General features: G+C 32.4%; 1 protein-coding gene across 3 annotated transcripts in view; it reads left to right on the plus strand.

The window, feature by feature from the left end:
- Positions 1–18,431, plus strand: part of LOC120346107 (E3 ubiquitin-protein ligase HUWE1-like) — a 79,072-nt gene that overhangs the window by 12,073 nt on the left and 48,568 nt on the right. For all 3 annotated transcript variants that reach the window (XM_078115234.1, XM_078115236.1, XM_078115235.1), the window contains exons 14-26: positions 220–350; positions 1,459–1,606; positions 2,219–2,304; positions 3,036–3,090; positions 3,803–3,860; positions 4,435–4,611; positions 5,259–5,374; positions 5,857–5,998; positions 6,311–6,364; positions 7,050–7,155; positions 8,172–8,305; positions 9,366–9,505; positions 10,178–10,300. In XM_078115234.1, the coding sequence (XP_077971360.1) occupies positions 220–350; positions 1,459–1,606; positions 2,219–2,304; positions 3,036–3,090; positions 3,803–3,860; positions 4,435–4,611; positions 5,259–5,374; positions 5,857–5,998; positions 6,311–6,364; positions 7,050–7,155; positions 8,172–8,305; positions 9,366–9,505; positions 10,178–10,300 (1,470 nt within the window). The remainder of the gene's footprint in view (positions 1–219; positions 351–1,458; positions 1,607–2,218; positions 2,305–3,035; positions 3,091–3,802; positions 3,861–4,434; positions 4,612–5,258; positions 5,375–5,856; positions 5,999–6,310; positions 6,365–7,049; positions 7,156–8,171; positions 8,306–9,365; positions 9,506–10,177; positions 10,301–18,431) is intronic.

An 18,431-nucleotide genomic window follows, 5' to 3' on the forward strand; every position in this document is an offset into this window, starting at 1 on the left:
AATAATGTTGCACACTTTCTAATCTGTAACCTCCACTACTTTTAATAAACTACGGTATATACTGGAATCTATGTAACAATCACTGAATTCTTAATCTTTTGTTAAACGCTTTGCCTTTCAGTGAAAGTATATTGTACAATTTTTAGTAAAAGAGAACAGTGTTTTCCAACAATACTTTTTTATTTTTTCTTATATTATATTGCCACATCTTTTTTCCAGCGCCCTATGTTTAAACGCAAGAGGACTGGAAGCATTCGTGAATCACAAACCCTTTGATAGATTGTTTAAAGTAATGTTGAGCCCAAGTTACCTGCTTGCAATGAGAATTCGAAGGAGTTCAAGTCCTATGGGTAAGAATTAAGTTAAATAAAAGTTGGGCGGTTTGAGATTCGGTCATTCGGTTCTCCATTTATTTAATATTGATTGTCATTTATTTCCAACAGTTTGAAGCAGTGGTTCTCAAACTATTCAGGCCACGCCCCCTTTCCATAATTTGTAAAGTCTCCCGCCCCACTTCAAAAATAACTAGCTGACAATAAGTTACGATTTATAGATAGTAAGACGAAAGTATGTTTTATTCAAAAATCACATTGAAAATATGTGGATGGAACGTAGATAATGAAATAAATGAAAAGTTTTGAAATATGAATATCCAAAATAAGGCGGGCGAAATCAAAACAAACAAATATTTTCATTTTTAATTAGCTTAACGTCCCCTCAATTGTCTATGTCCCCTATGTGGGCCGCGTACCACCGCTTGAGAACCACTGGTTTAAAGTATAGTATCTTAATAAACTGGGGGAGGCAGGCGTTGGCTCATATTAAAGCCTCTGAAAAAAAGAGTATAAGAGTATAGTAATGTAATTTTGAATTGTATTCTTCTTAGACCTAGATCAAGATTTCTATTGTGCCCATAGATTCTGCAATAGCCTTTTTTTGAACACTTTTTTGAACATACGCGTATTATTCTTGTCGTTTTCATTGTATTTGTTGAGCTAAAAACCACTTATCTTTTGCTCGATGTAACAATCGATACCAAATATTTAATCTTAACGATGGAAGAATACACTGTAAGGCTTAATTTTATTTTATACCCTACCATTACTAAAGTACCTTCGTGTTCATATATTTTAGAATTTCACTCTTGTATTAATGAAGTACAATATGATGACTTTATATACTTCAAATATTATCCCACAATTAACTTCTGGTTAATGAAATACGCTATATCTTTGTTGAATAATAAATAACTCTCAAATGCTTTAATTGAATTCTTTAAAGATAAAAATGTTAACATATGCCTAATTGTATATACTTTTCTTTGTTAGTATAGTTATTGGTATTCGAGTTCTGGAAAACTGTGATATATAAAATTATATATATGATTGATAGTGTACTTGCACATGACCTCAAATTTGTCATATTCTGTTCATGCACATTTAATTTCTAATTATCTAGACCGAGACACAGCATCAAACCTTGGTAATGCTATGGATGAATTGATGAGACATCAGCCTACATTACGCACTGATGCAATGAAAGCAATAATACAATTACTTCATGAATTAATTGCTATGGGATCTGATCCAAACACTGTGTGCACTAAGTATGATTAATTTTCTGTATTAAGTATTGCTATGAATGTCTATATTCTGTTCATTTTTTGTATTGCCAAGTTTGGCATAGCTTGTGATTTAAGTTATAATAAAAGAAATTTGTTAAAAAGGATCATTTCAATTCAAAATCATTTAAATTTGAATATCGCTAATATTGAACTTAGAAGGTTAAGTTCAACATAATGTAGTTAAGCTCTCAAAATTTCAAGAAGCAAACTATAAAATTGAGAGTACAATATAATATTAGCAGGTTGAAAGTTCAAGTTAGCACTCCTTGTATTCATTTATCAAGGAATCAAACTCTAGTCAAATTAAGTACTACGAATCAAAACTTCGTATTCTTGGAGATGCTTCTTATAGGGACTTTTAAATGCGGTTCCAATTTGAATACCAACATATGTGTTAAAATAAAATTTAAGATTACCATACCAGTTTATGTATGACATATCTGGCTAGTTCTGAAATAGTAGGCCAGAAATATGCCAATAATAGACAGGTATTAAAAACTATTGAATTTTAAAAACCCAAATCACACATATTTTGTTATTAATAAACAATGACCAATATGAAATCAGATCAGTTCTCACAATGTAATATTTTAGATTACCGTTGAATAAACCAGAAACAAGTACATCGACAACTTCAACAACAACACAAGAGAGTATGGTTGTAGAAGGGGAAGATACAGGTACATTCCGAATATGAATAGTCAAATTTTTTGGTATTCCACACTGTTTCTAACGAGCCCATGTGCAATCAGCAGCTCAAATACATTGATATGCTGAATTTGCACAGGAGTATTCTTTCCTGGCATCGGTCACTTAAATTTTTTAATTTAAACTTTGGTGAAATAGCTGACCAATTAGGCCTGGAAACGAGATCTAAATATGTGATGCCAACGTAACTAAGCCAATGTGTTACCACCTTGTCATTGTCATCATATTGAATAGTTAGGTATTCAGAAATTCAGTAATATTTTTGAGTTTGATGCTATATTATTGCTAAAGAGAGAGCTAAAGGTATTCCGAATAATAATACATTCTGATAATCTTATTTGATTTTTCTGAAAGGCTTCCAGAATATCGTTACCTCTAAATTTACCATGAACTATGAATCTATTTCACTACCTAGCTATGAAAGGAATATCTGAAGCTATTTTTTAAGAATAGTCTAAAAATATCAGCATTATAACATAGACTTTACTAGTGAGTGATTGCTAATAAAATAATATAATAAATTCATTTGTTTTCCACTCATTGCCCTGATGCAGTTTGAAAAGTTGACTCTACTATATTGTGAGATTTCTACCAGCTATGCATGCACTACTATTACAGACTACACACCAGATAGCCATAAACTGAGTATTGAGTTTGATAAATGAGTTATTTTTTTAATTTTTTTGAATATATTCTCTTTCAGAAAGTGAAGATGAAGAAGCTGCTGCAACACAGAAACCAGCTGCTTTAGCACAAACGTAAATAAAAATTTTGTTTGATCATGGTTTGCCATCTTCAGGACATGAGGGAAACTAAAACCTGTGGAGAGAATTACTAAAATAGATTTAGTTCCTGTATTCCTCAAGTTTCACTTGTATTTCAATTTTTTGTTTGTTTGTTTATATCTTATACTCTATATTTAGTTTGACGTTTTGTGGGACCGTCATTTTATGTTTCTAGGAATTCCACTTCAGATGCTTTCTCCAAATGTTTGTGAACATTTATTCCTATTTATTTTATCAAACAACACATTCATTCCCATTTACTTTGCAGAATACTGCTTTAAGTTACTTACAATAATTGTTTTTGCTCAGTAATATTGATTCTGTGATCTTTGGTCAAGCTTTGGGGCAGGTTGTCAGGACATAAGTACATAAACGCTCTGAATTTAATTATAAGCAACTTATTTGTATGTATTATCACAATTTTTTTTACACAGTTAATACCATTTTTGATTCTTGTAAGCCAGTTTAAGCAAGGAATATACGACTGGCCCCGAACCACCTGTCTTGTTTAATGGTCGTCTTATGTTATCTCTAGAGGGTGATGTTGTTTGGTTGATCACCAAAGCCATACTCATTAAGAAATAACACATTAATAACTAAATTTGTTTCCCAGCGCTTCCCTTCTCCAATTGTGTGTTCAATTTTTTATTACTTATAGCTTATTTTATTAAGTTTCATTTCACAGGTTTTCATCAACAGAAAGCAAACATCCTGTTCCACTCCTTGATTACATCCACAATGTTGTAAGTATTCTAAGTATTACAAGCTTCTTTCTAGTTTATTTCATTTGCCAACCAAAGCTATTTTTTTTTTAACAAAATTCTGAGAATATTTTTCAATAAAATCATCTGTACTGAAATAAAGTATTTATTAGTGACTAGTATGACTGGTACAACCAGTTGCTATCAGACAAGTGGCCATACTGAATATATATATGTTCTTACTTGTTCTTACTGATATTATATATTATTGTATTATTATATTATGATATTATTATATTATATATTCCATTGTATAAACTTATACAAGTTCAGAAAGGATTATATTATTCAGGATTAGGCTTATCATGTTTTTGGAATAATATTTCGTCGTAATTGAAAGTTTAGGGAAATAAGACTAAATAGCATATTATAGCTTTAAAGGAAAATTGAAATGTCAATCATTGCTAATTACAATTGTGAAAAAGTATCGATATTTTTTTAATTCAACAGTTTTGAAGCTGATTCTTGCATTTTAACATAGTATTTCTGACATTAATATCTACCACCAAATTTGCAAATATAAAAAAATTGAAATAAAACTTCCCATATTCTTTAGATGAAATTCATTCAAGCTATTGTGAGTAACAATGCAACTGATGATCACTGCCAGGAATTTCAGAACCATGGTGGATTACCAGTGCTTTTCACCCTTCTCCATCTTCCTGCACTTCCAATGGATTTCCCATCATCACCTTCATGCCAATCTGTTGCAAACCTCGTCAAATCTATATTAGTAAGTTTTTGAAAACACCACAATTTTATCTTAATCCGGGGTCCGCAGACTTCTGGGGGTCCGAGATGACTGCACAGGGGGTCCGCAACGATATGAAAAGGGTCTGAAACATATACAAATAAATCAAAATCTTATCGCATTGCCGTTAGCCGTTATTTACCGTCAGTATGTATTGATTCAGATTTCAGACTTTCATAAGTTTTATTTCGTCAAAAAAAACATTATCATTCGTCGTTGGTTAGGCACAGAAATTGATACGATATAGGATGGGGATCCGTCTAAATAAGATTTACAAACAGGGGTTTGCGGCCCAAAAAGTTTGGGAAACCCTGCTCTAAAACAATACAACAGTTCCATATTTTACCATATTTCCTATGTGTAGTTATGTTTAATTTGGTTGTGTTGGGCCTTCTTATCTGAGTATTACTTAGCAGCATTGATAAACTTTATAACAATTTCAATAAGTCCTTGATCACTGTGGGTGATTCGGCATGAAGGAATTTGAACCAGGCATTCGACTGTTTAAAAAATATGTGGTTTAGTTTTGGTGTATTACACATATATTTTCCATTTGATTTTTTCTTCATCCTTACCTGAACCAATGTTTCAAGGTTTCTCTCTTTATATTAATTCTAATTCTTTTTCAGACACTGTCAAAAAAGCCTCAAGTATTTACTGATGGTCTTACAGATTTTAAAACAATATTAAACAGACTCGAAGCTGTTTATAAACCGACACCAGTGCTAGATGATGAAATATGGAAGTATGCGATTTAAATATTCTATGGTATATTTAGTATATCATGCATGCAGGTTTTTTTCTCATTATGTTCCACCATTGTTAAGAATAGGTACTTTTTTGTGAGTCTGAAATAACGACTAACTGTTCACAAGGTTTCGGTAAATTTTAATAATTTTTTTTGTTTGTCATAAAAGTAGGTATGACCAAAAATTAATTTTAAACTGAAGGGTAATTCAGATCATAGATGTTATTTATTTTTTTATTCATATCTATTTTATAATTTTTCATTTGTTGCTCTATATTGAATCATTTTATATCCTATCAATATTTATATCCTATTATTCAGATACAGATTATTTATATTTAACGTTTTTGCACCTCCACTTCAAGGACTCTGTTTTTAAAGTGTCTAGTTATATAACAGTGGAAAGATCATTCATTTTCACTCAGTATGTTATGACTGCATAAAAAAATCGGCAGTAAAGATTCACTTTGTATCTTTAGGGTTTCCAATGGAAGTGTTTTACTCTACGAACTCGCATCTGCTCCAGCAGGAAGTGAACCGTCAGATATTCCTCTTGTACAATCGTTAGTTCATGCTCATGCATTTGTGGTTGTTTTGTTGCAAGTCTGTAGGACAGCACAGGTATGGTGATAATAGTTGTTAATAGTAAAAATATTGTTTTTAGCCTTTTATCAGTAGTACTTTCAGGATTTTTATTTCTTGCGTTTCTCTATGGTGTTGCCATCAGAATCAGTTGTATCGGAAATCGGATTATAATATATGTATATTTCCTGAGTGAAAAGTTCAAATACATTTGACCTCTGCAGAGGATGTATTTTTTTCTCTTATTTTTTTATGCAGCTTAATATCATATATTGGTATAATGCCATCACACTGCGATTGTTTTATTTATTTGTAAAGGTATTTAATATATCCTTTGCTTGTTCCATTTAGAATGATATCAGGAGTTTGTTGATCAGTCATTGGGCAAGTGAAGATGGTCTGGATGTAAGTAGACAATTTCTCTAGAATGATTTGTTGTTTCTGTTTACGGTTAAAAGTCGTCAATCCAACTTTAGTATAGATAGATATAGTGTGTTACATATATACATGCATGCATTAAATAATTTCAAATTACTCTTTGCTTTTCTTGTACATAATATACTGTGTTGACGGCAGTTGATATTGTATCATAATAGTATATATAAAGCATATAACTTGCCCTTCTCTGTGCGGCGTCTAGATTTATATTTATGTTCAGGGATTTTTTTATTGTGGAAAATTTCCTCATTGGTCATATCGAAACACATGAATGCAAACATACAAATTAATAATAAATAAACGTTTTTGGTATATTTTTAAATCCATATTTTAAATATTGTGAATTTACTTCCATATTACAACTATTGACATGTCATCAATGACTTTCGTATTTTGTATGAGTTTGGGCATATGATTCTAATAGAGGCAATTTAAGGTTAATTCTCTGTATTTTTGTAATATCATGATATCTTTGACTATATTTATCTTTGCAACTTTGTTGAAGCATCTCATTTTGAATAAATTTGATATAATGTGGAAAGTTAGTATCTTATTAAATACTCATGATAGAACACTTTCCTATTAAATGCATATATGTCTAGTGTCTGTTGCTATCGTTAATTCAACTTGACTTTTTTATTTTATTTAATAGGTTTTGAGCAGACTGAATCAATTGTATTGTAGTTTGATATGGGAAAGCACAATGTTACTCAGTGTTTGTACACCTGGTACTGGCATTGACGGATCAGTGGAAAAAGGTAAAAAATTGGTTAAACATGAGAGAGATATTTTTTCAGAACTCTTTCTCCCTTTAGATTTGAAAACTTTTGCTTTGATTTACATTTATGTTTTACCAAGAATTTTTGATGAAGTGACTGACTGTGGAATAACACCAACATTTTTATCGCAAAACCCTTATCTTTTTACCATATTTATTTACCTTTATGGATTCCCAAATACGATAATGAAGTTAAATTTGATGACAAATGTTTGTTCTGACCTTTCAATTTTAGTATTCGGTTACATTTGTCTGTGACTCATTCAGCAATTGTAATGAAATATTCTTACAAAACATTCAATATTTTTGTTTCCTCGATTCTTGTATATTTTTGACAAAAAATTTAGATTTGAGAATTTGATCTTGTTTTCAAAATTTTTACGAGCATTTTATTCTTAGCCCTGTTTAAAATATCATAATATTGAATAGGTTTTTCAATGTTATTACTTTGGGAATGGGATGTATTGTTATTTCAGATTTTCTTTTCTAATAGATCTGATTTGATTTTAAAGAGCAGAATTACCATAGCCTATTTTTTTTCTCTAAAAAATGGGAAATTCTATAAAAAATCAGTAATTTTATATATTTGCAATGAATGAATTTTTCGATAAGTGATAATCGTAATTCTTCTAACTAGAATTACCACACCATCACCACATAACTAAGTTGTTGGTATTTTTTCTGTTGGATATTGTATGTTATATATATATGATATGAAATATATGTATTAAATTTATCATACAAATAGTTGTTTGTATCTTTAATCCATGATAATGAAAAATGTGGGCATCTATATTTTTCATTATAAAATCAAACTTGCAATAAATTAATGAATTGAATATCCAACATCCAATCTAATTAATTTGATATAACTGAATTGAGATTAGAATATTTCAAATAAGATGAATCTCTGTTTGCTTTTAGTTATTCTATTTTGTATATTTGATATATTTTTCAAGTAATATTGAATAATGTTCCAAAATATTACCATTTTAGAAACTGAGGAGAAAACAAAACTCTATAAAATTTTGTCAACAAAATATTCAAAATCAACAAAACAAGGAAAAGATGGAGAACAAAGTAAATTGAAAGCATCTGGTTCATCTGAAGCAATGGAGGAAGATAGTAAAGTAAGGATTTAGCAATTACTTTTTAAATCAATATTTTGATTTCTGAAATAGTGCAAGTTAATAATAATTATTCAATGTCACCGAAAATGTTATAGCCACGGTTATGTGAGGATATTTATACAATATATCTATACTTTGGGTAATTCAGAATTGTGATTCTCAGTTGTTGCCTTCTATGTTTTAGTGTTTTCACAGTCGTTTCACATGTGTCCCAGTCGTCCTAGTCCACACTTGTTTCTCTTGTCATAATTTTATCATTCTCACTTTACATGAACACTCTAACCTTCTGTATTATTTTTTTTTATCCTAACTCAGGAATGAGTGTGGTAAAGTATAACAATTGTGCTAAAAATGGGACAATTGAGACATGACAATGTTGTGTCATTGTATCAATAGTTGCTGTCCAGGTCCTTGTCGGTGAAGGTTTTTTAGGACTATTAACATAACACTGCCGATGCCACTTATTCACCGGCGGAAAAGAACTTGTCGGCTAGCATACTGCCAGGCAACCACATGCTTGGAAAACATTTATTACATAGGGTCTGATAGAGAGACTTTGTCTTTTCGGTAACCAGGTGGTTACGCTAAAGAGCAGGGGTGGGCAAGGTTTTTGGACCAGGGGCCAAAAATTTTGCCCACCCAGACTGTCGGGCCATTTATATGTGATGTAAAAAGTTGGTTTTAGTTCAGTTGTGGCAGCCTTAGGCGGGTCGGATTGAAATACCCAGCGGGCCGGATTTGGCCCGCGGGATATAGTTTGCCCATACAATACATGTCTTATAGTGGTGTTGATTAGAAGTTTCTAAAACCCAAGGTATTAGCTAAGTCCCATTCACAGATCATTCTAGTGTCAAGTTTGAGTTCGGAGTCGAGTCATTCAATAGGTTGACTCTCACTGGGGGTTGGTTGATTACGAGTCTGCGTCATTCTATTTAAATGACTCAAGTTCCTTCAAGTTAATTGGAGACTTGAATCCAACTCAAGTAGAGTCAATGACTCAAGCCTTCCTAACACTAACATGGAATAGTGGATTGTTAATCAACTCGTATTCTAATTTTAGAATCCCACAGCTTGGGCAGGATGCATGAAAGTCATACGACCTGTGTTGGCAGTTTCATCTAAACTGGGTCGATGTCTTGCTGAATTATTTGGTCTGTTGGCCAAACTCTCCATTGGTTTGCCATTACGCCAAAGATACAGGTAAGCCTGCTCCCATTTTCAGTATTTTTTACAGATATAAGTAAAAGTTGGTCTGAAAAGTGGCCAGCCTTTCATAATAATAATCTTGTCAAGACATTTAATATTCTCACACCATTTTTTGGCAGAAAAGTATGTAAATCATCTAATATAGAGACAATGATCAAAGCTTTATTTAAAAATTTGAAGCGTTGGAATAGAGCCTAAAAATAAAATAATTTATGGAGAAAAGATAATGTTAGTAGCAAATGTAAATAATCTGTTTCTTATTGTCTGATGCGGGGGAGGCCCAACCAAGGGTAAAATTGTCCCATGAAAGTAAATTTGACCTGACTGAGCGGTGAATTTGTTCTCCATTGCACAATAAATGTTATTAGTCTCACAACAGAGATGATCGCTTGTTTCTTAGATATGAATAAAAAAATTGGCATTGGTTGTAGAATTGAAATGATAAAAATGAGGGTAGTTTGCTTTGCAAGGGGGTAAATAATAAAATAAACGATGAGAATCTCTGGTCTAATGCAAAAGATGCCTTTGTTCGAGTGTTTTACTCACTAACAAATGTATGACTCAAAATCAGAGAGAGCAGTTTCGGAAACACTTTTTTTCCCGAAAAAAAAACAAATTTCATATAAATATTCAGTCGTAAAGTTTTCCTTTATTTTGTTTCACCAGGCATAGTGCTACAATGCAATCTAGTCCAACTAAAGCAGCATGCACTGTCGCTGAAAAACTGAGTGAATTGCTGAACATGGGATTGGGATGGACTTTACCTCCTAGCACTTCAATCAAATTCAGGTATAGTAATAATGGTACTCTGGTAATGGGTGTAACAGGTTAGGGTTAGCCCATATATTTATTATATAATTTCCTTATTTTGGTTCTATTGCAAGTTCGGGGCTGTCTGTGTTAGCCAAGTGAATATACCTCCTGCCCATAGGTTTCAGTCCCTTTACACAACTTGAACAAAATTGGTACACGCACTACTTGTGTGCCATATAATATCTATATATATATAGTATGTAGAAAATGATAATAAAAATGGAAACAGGCGGACAATTAATTATAACTTATGCTTCATTAGTTATTTTCTGTAATGTGTGTGCCAAAATGCACATGTATATTATGCAAGAAAAAATATAGTATTTTTCATAACATTTTAGGCCCAACGTGAAACCTTATTTTTATTTTTTTGTATATTCTTGTATCCAGCAAGATACATAACGAGAATTTCGGTAAGAGACCGAAGACTTATTGATCGAAAGTTAGGGGATCACCCAAAACAGCGCTCTTACTTCATAGTGACAGCTTGTGTCCCATCACTAATTAATTAATAACTCGCTGATTATACGACATAAATCAATAGACTTCTAATCCAAGATATGATGAATGCATATGAAAGATTATTAGAAAATATTTGGAGCGGATTCATACCCGCTTTCGTGAGATATCGCGTGTATCTAAAAGACAAACAAACAAACAAATACCTATCAACATACTTACCGATCTTAAGATCGATAACAAGTAATAACCTTAGGTTCTTTTGAGCTTGGGTTTTTTTATTATTATTTTCTTCACTGTATGTTCCCGATAGCTAATGCAAGTGATAACTGCTGTGCATCAGTGCCTGATTAAACTCATTACATAATATTAGTGCGTAGTGAATGCTTATTTGTAGTGAAAGGCAAGAATAAGCATCATTCAAAAAAGATTTTAGTATATTTTACCTGTATGTGCTTTGATGCTTAATACTTGTTTCGAGTACTTTGGAATAAGACTGGCAACTTTGTATTGCTTCCTGTGCACTATTAGAGAAAAACTAACCACAAAAATCCATTACTTACCCTGTCTGGTATGTGATATATTATCACAGACACTATTGTACCGGAGTAATGTTATTTATAGCTCTTAGTTGTTCTAGTCATATCTTTGAATCATTCTCCAAATATAAATGAATGTATTATTGCAGATTATTGGTAAAACTATTCATAATTCTCACTGTTATTGGCACCATTTATTATTTTATACATTTGATTTCACTTGAATTTGTTGGCGACATAACTCTGTTGGTGTCACTCCTAAGAGATACAAATTTAAGAACCAGTACTAGTTAGTCCAGTGATTCGAGGCCATCTAACCTGGGGTGTAAGTTAATAAGAGAGCAATATCAAACTGGGAAAATATTGATTATACCAGTCCCAGTGGCCCCTTTGTGTCAGTAGCAGCTTGTATGATATCTTGCTGGGATAAAATTGTGACTTGATATGTGATATTTCCACCTGAAATCATGTTAAATAGACAGTTGCTATTAAATTAATGTAGATTATTATTGTTAGTATGTTAAATGTAAGTGTTAAGTTTTTAGGGAGTGTTTTATAGGAGTATTGCTCTTACTAGGTACTATATCGAAATACATTTTGCTTGTGAGTTAGCTTTGGGTAGTCAACGATGCTTAACCATTTAGTTACTTTTCCTGTTGCCGCAATTTGGACTTCATGCCATTCAAATTTCAAGTTTGGGATTTATTTTGGATGTATTTCAACAGACAGTATATTGTATGAAACTGAATATTCGGGTAATTGATTTCTGACATATTGTATGAAGGTTATTAATAGAATGCTGTAATCGCTTTCGATTTTGCAATGTTGGCTATATTGTGCTGTGGAATTTGAACTGCTTTGATTTGGATTCATTGTCATTGTCAAATTTCTTTTTTGTTATTGAACGAAGTAATGTTTTTTCAGAGGCGGAAATGTTTTAAATTATTTGACTTTGACAAATTCAGGCTCAATGCTATTCTTTAAAGAATTGAAAGAATTCAGACAATTGGAAATAGATTCATATTGAAATCATCATCTGACATTTGACGTGTCAAATTCCGCTGAAATAATAAATATTACTGTGGTTCTTAAGCTGGGGTGCGCTTACCACTAGGCGTATGCTAATCTATTTCTGATAATTCGTGAGACCTGTAACTGACAAAAATACACTATCTGAAATGAATTTAGGGAATTTTTATTTCCAGTAAAGGAGTTTTTTTTATAGCTGCAATATTCTAGAAGTTGAGGTGCTGAGTTTTTTTTGCATTTCATTGTTGATACTGTTGGGTAAATGGTAATTTTATTTGATGCGCCCTTTTTATTAAAGAAGACTTGCGAGGTTTAATGATTTCAAAGTTAATAAAAACTTTTTGATGCTGGTGAAAATCATGCTCTTCATAATATGTTGAAAAATTATGATCACTCAATCATAGAATGTTGAAAGTCATTGAAGTTGTAAACTTGCAAGTCATGTTTGAGACTCATGTTTGTATTGAGGCAGAATACTTTTTTGAAATCCGGTTATCAGCAGCAGCAAACTGGTGTTATCACTCTGAGTAATATTATTGTTTTACTGAATTTGCATTACTTTTTTTCTCTTGAGTTCATTGGCACACACCTATATAAGATTAAGCCGGTAGGCGCCCAGTATGGATCTCCGCGATGCTCGAGGCCACGTCATTTCGAGGTAACTAACGGGTAAAGGAACTGCCAGTCAATTATGAATGCTGTGCTCTCGTCGGCATTCTTGCGCAAACGATATGCTGTAGCTAATAATTGAAACATGTTCACTAAAATTCCTAAGGCTTCCCCAGTTCATGGAGTATGGAGATGAAAGACATTTTGTTCGAAAGCGTATTTTAATTCTCGCAGGGTAGTGTTTTTAGAATTTGAATATTCAACATTGACATGAAAATGGTGATAAATTATGAAAAAATTATAAAATTTTCACCGATTGGCGTGTTTCTTTGCTGCTGCCAAGGAAACTAAATATCAATCCTGAACTTGGGTGAAACTCGTAATACTAGGGTGACAGGATAACCCATAGAAAAAATTCACCCTGATCTGTCCAGCCGTTTGGACGCTACAGATGGACAAACAGACAGACATACAAAATGACTGAGGAATAAGGGTCTCTTAGAACGAAGATCCAAAAAACACATAGTGTGGTGGTGGCATTAGTAAGGATTAGAAACACCAATTTAGAGCACTCTAAATCATTGTCGAAATAATTGCATGCTTGATTCAGAAAAATATATTTCCAATTTTGATTTGCTATGTCTTGATGTAATGCTAAGTAGTATATGATCCATTCTAAGGTGTTATCTGTCATTCAGTTAGTAGAAGACATAAGACATTGTCAGTACTGGGACAATCGCCAAAAGTTTTTATACCAACGAGACATATGTCACAAACTGCTATGTAGGCGAATTGATTAAAAATGATCTTGGTAACAAATGGGTTTTTTGAAATCATAATATAATATTCTCATTCAGATTTGGTCGTATTTTAGGGATAGTTCATTAAATACCAAAGTTATATTTCTCAAATACTAAATTTCAAAAGGCTTAATAATAATTCATTCATATCAACTGCATGTTCATCTAGTTTTATTGCAATCATTTGGAACCTGTATTTTGTGCTTTTAGAATATTTTAAAAATGTTTTGCAGTGTTAAACTTATTGCTACTGTCCTGTTTTTCAACATTCTTTTACATCACAAGTATTGCTCACATAGTCTGTATTCGCTTGACTCGTAAATTACAAATTTATGCTTTCCTGAGAATTTTAATTTCGACTGGATCGTGGGTTGTAACTTTTTAGTTATAAATCTTACAGATAGATGTCAATAGAAAGAACCCAATTCAAAAATATTTATCTCACTTTTTGCATAACCCAAACAAAGTGGAATTTCAATATAAGTTTTTCGGAAAATGAGCTAATCAAATAATATAATATGATGATATAGTAGGGTTTGAAGAATAAGGAAAGATGAGAGTTGCATTTGAAACACTATCTTCTACAATAATGGTTCAATCTGGAATTATAGAATTCTTGAGTGTTATCTTGTTGATGATATTAAATAAAATAAAATCTACCATATAACATTTGACCTCTCATAACCCAAGAATGCAAAAAAATGGTTTCAATAACATGTGATTTGTATGGGCTACTTGATCTTGATTGTAATAAGATAGGTTTTTGGTAGTTAGCACTTGTAATTGGAGCTTGTTCAAAGGCAGATTATCACTTATCAAAACCACACTTGGATTCAGGTTCTTTCATTTAGGAATGTAAGGAATGTTACAGGTATTCTGTTTTGGTAGCATTAATTCAAAATATTATACCATTACCACCTATCACTATATGATCTGTGTTATACCTTGTATTATATCATGATATAGTTATTTATTGAGTGTAATTTCTTATATCTTGCATTCATGCATATTATATTCTTATACTTATATCATTTTGCAGTTTAGGATATTATTATATTTTTTTGCTTTGAAAGGTATATGGATATTTTATGTATTTAATGGGAGATAATTTAACTTGAGATTGATATAACAGAATTTTTAAAAAATATATTGCAACTGAAATTTCTTGGCCACAGATGATTGTAAATGCTGTCCTTCTTGTAAAGATTCTTCTTTTTTCAAATCTATGATGGTTTATGTGTAAAGTATACGAATGAAATTTGATGTATACTAAACTGGTGCTATTTTGATTATTTAAAATCAAAGTGACTTCAAATGTAGAATTCTGGAGTATCAAAGTTTTCAATGATGATGATTGTAAATGCTGTCCTTCTTGTAAAGATTCTTTTTTTTTTAAATCTATGATGGTTTACGTGTAAAGTATACGAATGAAATTTGATGTATACTAAACTGGTGCTATTTTGATTATTTAAAATCAAAGTGACATCAAATGTAGAATTCTGGAGTATCAAAGTTTTCAATGATTAGGATTGTAAATGCTGTCTTTCTAGTAAAGATTTTCCTCTTTTCAGATAAATCTATGATGATTTATGTGTAAAGTATACAAATAAAATTTGATGTATACTAAACAGGTGCTATTTGGATTATTTAAAATCGAATCAATTTTAAATGTAGAATTCTAGTGTATGAATTATTTTCTGGCTGAAATGTTCCTAGTACTAATACACTAATATCTAATCATGGCCAGAAACACAAAGAGCGTTTGCTCATACAATGTGGTCTCAATAAAAGGTTCACCAGACTAATAAACCCGGCAACCGGCAATTCACATTTGATCAACATCTATTTGTAGCCCACGGCTCCTTTTTATAGATCGTCAGTCAGACATTGCTTAAACTGCCAACGCTTCATTTCAAATCTGAATCTTGAAACTAAAGCACTTTGGGCCGTCTGTGTAACGTGTATCCGCCCAAATGAACATGTGGTTTGGTTCTGGAAGTCGAGAGTATTTTCTCTCTCCTTATTCTGTACCGTCTGGTGCGGTATTTCTAATGTTTGTATAGCATTCATGAAGTGTAAATATGGGTTCATGAGATGTCAGGATGACTGACTGACTGCAGAGGACCGACCTCATAGTGTCAAGATTTTATCAAGATTCAAGTTTTTTGAAACTTGGTTTATATAGCATATATAACACTTTATAACTGGCTCATTTTTATCCATATTTTATCTTGTAAGGTACATTAACTGTTACTGTTTTTTAATACCACATAAATACTTACCGGTATATCGTACCCAAATTTTTTTAAATATTCTTTTCAGGCTGAAGACTACCAAACTAGGAAAATGTTAATACCCCTAATGCCAATTAATATTGTTATATTGGGTATCTTGTTGTATCTAGATCTTTATATGTAAATTTAGGTAATCCCTTCATTGAGTAATCAATAAATATAAAACTCTATTATCAATCACTCAAATAAAATTAGGCTCAGATATTTGTACTAATGGATGATGATATTTTTTTTTGTTTGTTTGGTAGATTTTATCTCTACTAATTCTAGCATAATGCGTTGGCTTGAACTGGTTTTACGGGTACGCCTAGAAAATTAAGTATTTTTGGCCTTCATCTATCATGAACAATTTTTGTTAAATATGAATGTTTTCTGATTGTGCTTTTCGTGATTTTAACTTTGCGTAAAACAGCACTTCATCGAAATCGCCATCTTCCCACAATGCAGTTCGAGAACTGAATATTGCGTTTGATTTTTTCGAACCAAAAATGTATACACGTTTCTACACGAACTACAGGCATACCAACGGATTCTGTCTCGCCATTTGTACGCGGGTTTTAACGACTGGGAGCAGTACGTGACACCCTACCTACCGCTGATATCAGCTGCTTGCCTAGGATGTATGTAAATTGCTTGCTTGAGATTACAAAACCCTCTGTAGATTTTACCACGTACTGTCTGGCGTATGTGTGTTGAATGACTGTCATTAATATACGGGGTCGCAGGAAAGAAACCATTTGTGGGTATTTTAGAGCCCAAGCAATGTGAAATCGGAGCATGATATACTTGAACTAACGATTTATCAGTTATATCACTTTCATTATGTAGCTACCGATAATGGTATTTCGTCATACTTCAATTTCATTTGTTTAGACAGACCACGCACGAGCCAGACAGTATTTACATTTAGATACGTCATGCATGATAACGCTCAGTTCAGCTTCAGTGATATTATGGATAAATTTTGAGATTTTATCATGAATTTTTTTCATTATCCTCTATTATATTAGTACGACAAATTGAAATACTTCTTGGTCACATAGGCAGGGTCATATAAACCATAACCTTTTTTTTAATACCGGCACTTGTCTTGACCACAGACACAAGCTTCTTTATATCATAAAAACCCTACTTTTAAATTTTCCTTTTCTCTTATTTCTCTTTTCTCCTCACTCATTTACCGGCAGAGATTAAACTGTTCACTCTGCCTGAACAGTCTGACTTAGAGAAAGTCACGTTTCTGCCGTCTAGCCGCCTTTTTCATTTTTTTTCTCTTGTGGTTGCCACTAACATTGTTTATATGAATGGCTCTTTCTTCTTATGCAACAGCATGGCTCAAGCGTATGATGCCATTCTATCGAGCGCTCGCTACACACATGTTAATTTTTATGTAAAATATTTATAAATTTATAAAAGTAGCCAAGGTCAAGTTTGAATTGGCAAGAGATCAGTTGAAGTCGGTTCATGTGTACTCGACACGAATAACTTAATGCTTAAGGCCAGAGATTGTGGTTTAGCAGTCTAGTCAGATTTGTTCAACTCTCTGTGCGCTTACTGAAAAAGGCAAGGTTTAGGGCGTTTCTGCATGGCGCTGCGCAATGGAAGTATTGGTGCTAGAACAAAAGTGAATATTGGGAAAATGGATCATTTTATTTTATTTGGTATATAAGAACAATATTGTAGGTATTTCGACATTTCAGATCCCTGTTGTTGGAATATTAAAATTGTGTACTACGTAAATTTTAATATATTCAGCTGCTTGTTTCGTTGTGGTTAGCTTAATAAGGAGGTACCAGTATATTATCACAACCTTTCAATGGTAGTAAACAATGAATATGACTTCGCAACGAAACTATGTATTGGCGTCCACAAGCTTTCTCAAAGCAAACTTGCTACGTGACGGAACTGCCAAAGCAATTCATATTTCACCGGTATGTTTTGAAAATAATTTTTTTAATTTTTTGTATTGTAGAGAAGTGGACGATGCTGTGTTATTTTGTTTTATCAATTTTTTTATTTTATTTTTTGTGAATATGTTTGAATCGAGAAGCATTATTAACAGTTGTTCATAGGGACTCTAGTAGAACAACTCTTTTTCCTTTTTCAGCGTGCATGCCATAAACAACGCTTTCGATCTCGGTTGATCCAAGTCACGTTTCAGTCTCGTGGTTTGTCAGCTTCTACGTGCCAGGTCTTCTTAGTATTTGAGTCCAAAATTTGTTAACACCCTATCGCCAGAATCAATCCAGTAATGTTTTAGATACTTTTTAAGAGATCGTCCAATTATCATTTTTTGCGGTGATATCGAAATCAAAGGAATGTTGTGATACGGATCACACTAATTAATTTTGGTTGATGGGAGACTTGAAACAGGTGG

Source organism: Styela clava, chromosome 8 (genome assembly GCF_964204865.1).
Source record: "Styela clava chromosome 8, kaStyClav1.hap1.2, whole genome shotgun sequence".
Classification (NCBI taxonomy): domain Eukaryota; kingdom Metazoa; phylum Chordata; class Ascidiacea; order Stolidobranchia; family Styelidae; genus Styela; species Styela clava.